Raw genomic sequence first — 3,912 nt, forward strand, 5'->3', positions numbered from 1 at the left:
GAAGTGGGAAGTGGACTTTAACATAAAGAAATATAGCATAATGGAATTTGGAAAAAGTAAGAAAAAATAGATCAGGACCATATAAAATTGATACAAAGGAAGTAAAGAAAGTAAATACTGAAAAAAGATCTAGAAGTGATTATCACAAAGGACATGACACCTGATATACAGATAAATCAAATTGTCAGAGAAACCTACAACTTGCTAAGATCAATAAAGGTGCGCTTTACCTACTAGGACGAAGAAATGATAAAGAAAATATTAATCACACTGATAAGGTGATAAGGCCAAAACTGGAGTATACAGCGACATTATGGACATCCAGTACTAAAAAGAATATAAAGAAAATTGAAAGAATCCAAAGAGGAATTACGAAGATGGCCCAAGCACTTTCAAAACTGTCATATGGAGAGAGATTGTCAAAGTTGGAATTACCGACTCTGGAACAAAGAAGAGAAAGACCTGGCCTATTGACCATTTAATCACAAGAGGAATGGAAATCCTTGATAGAGAAGACTTACTATATTGGGATAAGAGAAATACAAGAGGACACGAAAAGAAACTCAAAAAGGACAGTTATAGAAGGAACCTGAAAAAAGAACAGCTTTCCACACAGAGTGGACGATGTCTGGAACAAATTGGACGAAACAATAGTGTGCGCAAAAAACATACATGAATTTAAGAGCAAACTAGATACTGCAAGATACAAAGACGGGAAACCTCGAGTGTAACTCCCTTCCCGTAAGATACAAGTAGGTAAATACAACTAGGTAAGGTAAATACACACACACACACACACATTCAAAAGTAGGAAGTGAACTTCAATATCAAGAAGTATAGCATAATAGAGTTTGGAAAAAGTAGAAACAGAATTTCAAAAAATTACAAAATTGGTGAAAAAGAAATAAAAAAAAATGCACTCGGAAAGGGACCTTAGAGTGATAATCAGCAAAGACATGACACCGGGGAGACATATAAACAAAATAGTCGGTGAAACCTACAACCTACTAAGGTCAATGAAAGTGGCATTTGAATACTTGGATGAAGAAATGATTAAAAAAGTATTAATCACATTGATTAGACCAAAACTGGAATATGCAGCGACACTATGGACACCCAGTACTAAAAAGAATATAAGGAAACTAGAAAGAATACAGAGAGCAACAACATAGTTGGCACCAGCTCTTTCCAAATTAACACACGAACAAAGATTATCGAAATTAGAACTACCAACACTAGAGCAAATAAGAGAAAGAGGTGATCTGCTGACTGTATTTAGAATCATGAAAAGAATGGAAATCCTTGACAGAAAAGATTTACTAAAAATGACAGTGGAAAAACAAAAGGACATGAAAAGAAACTCAAAGAGGACAACTACAAAAGAGATCGGAAAAAGAATAGCTTCCCATACAGAGTGTTGGATTTATGGAATAACTTAGATAAAGAAACAGTGTGTGCAGATCCTATTCAAGATTTTAAGAAAAAACTTGATGCTGAAAGATACAAAGACGGGTCACCACGAGCATAACTCACCTTCCTGGTAAACACACACACACACACACACACACACACACACACACGCAGCATTACCCATAGATCGGTCATACGAGGTCTGAGCTCTCTTCCGGGAGGGAAATAGCTGTCGATCACGAGTTCAACACGTGATCCAAAGACCAGGGTGAATCACACACACACACACACACACACGGGCATGGCAAAAATGTAAGTACTGGAAATGAGTAAAAACACAGAAAGATTATCAATTTATTACTGAATAGAAAAAGGTGTACCTCCAAAAGAGAGAGAGGGTGGGGGTGGAGGCGGGTGGAAGTTATGGTTCCAAATATCTTATCACCTGCCAGATACATCAGAAAATTGCAAGAGGAACATGTAGACTCCTGAGGAACATAGAAATATCTTGTCACTACATGGTCAAGATAATGAAGAATATCACTGAATTCCTAATCCACCCTAGATTTGAGTATGCAGTGTCCTTCCAAGGGGACTTCATGGAGTCCTTTGGCACTCCTCCAACGTGGTCTAAAACAGAAGATCACAGCCACAATTGCTTTCTTCCCTTGTATTGTGTAGAGCATTTGAAGTACATTGTATTAATTGTTCCAGTATATCAAGGCTCCGTGTATCTGGATTGTAAACAAACAGGAGTACCATTTCTTTTTCATTTTAGATCTTTGTTAGCGTAGAAGTACAGGTAGTCCATACCATATTTGGTAGATATTTGTTGAGAAATGTTGAGATTGTTTTATAATAGACAGCAGAGGTACCTGAAGCTTACATAGATATCAACATTTACTCAAAATGCATGTAATCAACGGATTAAAATAGTTGAGGTGGAAGATTTTCTTCTTGTCAAGTTTTATCAATCTGAGGTGTTTGTGTGTCTTTCTTGTCATGAGACTTTGGGAGAATAATTAAAATGAAAGGTTTTCTCTACAATTGGTATGAGAAGAGGATTTTTCTTTATATCATCGTCCTTATTTCTTAGTAGAAATATAATTGTATTTGGTTGGACTAGTGATCGCAAATGGAGAATTGAGGAGTAAAGAATGAAAATAATTTTGTAATTACAGATATGATTTTTCTTGAAAACGTGTAAGATTATATCTTGAACGCCTATCTATCTATATACCAAGGGCTTCTTCCCCCTTACAAGGGAGATAGCCAGTGAAGACACACGCCCACTTTCACCCATTCCACTTCCATCCAGCACCATTGTTTTCCTCTCATCTTAGCTCCTTGGAGCTACTCACTGCCTGGGTTAGAAACCATCCAGCAAGATGTAAATTGGATGTAAATTTATTTATAAATATCTAATTACATCTATTTCAGATTATTCGAGAAAACTGTATCTTCCTTTAACTTCGTTGTTTTACTCGTTCCACTGACTCATCCACTACTAAGAAACAAATTACGCAATCCTCAGGTGTGTCAAGTGGTAGGTAAGTTTCCAACAAATATAAGTAACCTTGGCATGATCTCATATTCTGTCAACTGCTTATTAGAAGGTTCGAGCAAAGGCTTACTAAAAAAAAAAATTATCGAGTGATTAGTGATTTTTTGTGATTTTTAGCAGGGCAAATAAAAAATTTATTTTAACCGAATACCATATAAATCTATTTAGTTATCATTAAAAAGTAACCAAAACTATTTAAAAAAAAATGCACTAGAAATAGAAAATCTGTTCAAAGATCAAGACGTAGCTTAGAAGCACTTGCGGTGGACAATTCCTGGGCCGGACTCTTCATACTCCTCCTTGGTGATCCACATGGCCTGGAAGGTGGACAGGGAAGCCAAGATGGAGCCACCGATCCAGACGGAGTACTTACGCTCAGGGGGAGCAATGATCTTGATCTTAATGGTGGAGGGAGCCAGGGAGGTGATTTCCTTCTGCATGCGGTCAGCGATACCAGGGTACATGGTAGTGCCACCAGACAGAACGTTGTTAGCGTAGAGATCCTTCCTGATGTCAATATCACACTTCATGATGGAGTTAAAGACGGTCTCGTGGATGCCGACAGACTCCATACCTAGGAAGGAAGGCTGGAAGAGGGATTCAGGAGCACGGAAGCGCTCGTTGCCGATGGTGATGACCTGTCCATCAGGAAGTTCATAGGATTTATCCAAGGAAGATGAGGCAGCAGCTACGTTCATCTCACTCTCGAAATCGAGAGCCACGTAGCAGAGCTTCTCCTTGATGTCACGAACGATTTCACGCTCAGCCGTGGTGGTGAAGGAGTAGCCACGTTCAGTCATGATCTTTGTCAGGTAGGCAGTAATGTCACGACCAGCCAAGTCCAGACGGTGAATAGCGTGAGGAAGGCAATAACCTTCGTACACAGGAACGGTGTGAGTAACACCATCACCGGAGTCGAGCACTACACCGGTGGTGCG

The 3,912-nt window shown here is 38.8% G+C and overlaps 1 protein-coding gene across 2 annotated transcripts in view; it reads right to left on the bottom strand.

Moving 5' to 3' along the window:
- Positions 1 to 1,751: 1,751 nt before the first annotated feature.
- LOC143038186 (actin, muscle-type A2-like) overlaps positions 1,752 to 3,912 on the bottom strand; it is a 12,691-nt gene continuing 10,530 nt past the window's right edge. For both annotated transcript variants that reach the window (XM_076207190.1, XM_076207197.1), the window contains exon 2: positions 1,752 to 3,912. This exon is cut by the window's right edge and continues 467 nt beyond it. In XM_076207190.1, the coding sequence (XP_076063305.1) occupies positions 3,223 to 3,912 (690 nt within the window). In that variant the 3' untranslated portion in view covers positions 1,752 to 3,222.

Source organism: Oratosquilla oratoria, chromosome 2, assembly GCF_046742065.1.
Source record: "Oratosquilla oratoria isolate Oo_2021 chromosome 2, ASM4674206v1, whole genome shotgun sequence".
Lineage (NCBI taxonomy): Eukaryota > Metazoa > Arthropoda > Malacostraca > Stomatopoda > Squillidae > Oratosquilla > Oratosquilla oratoria.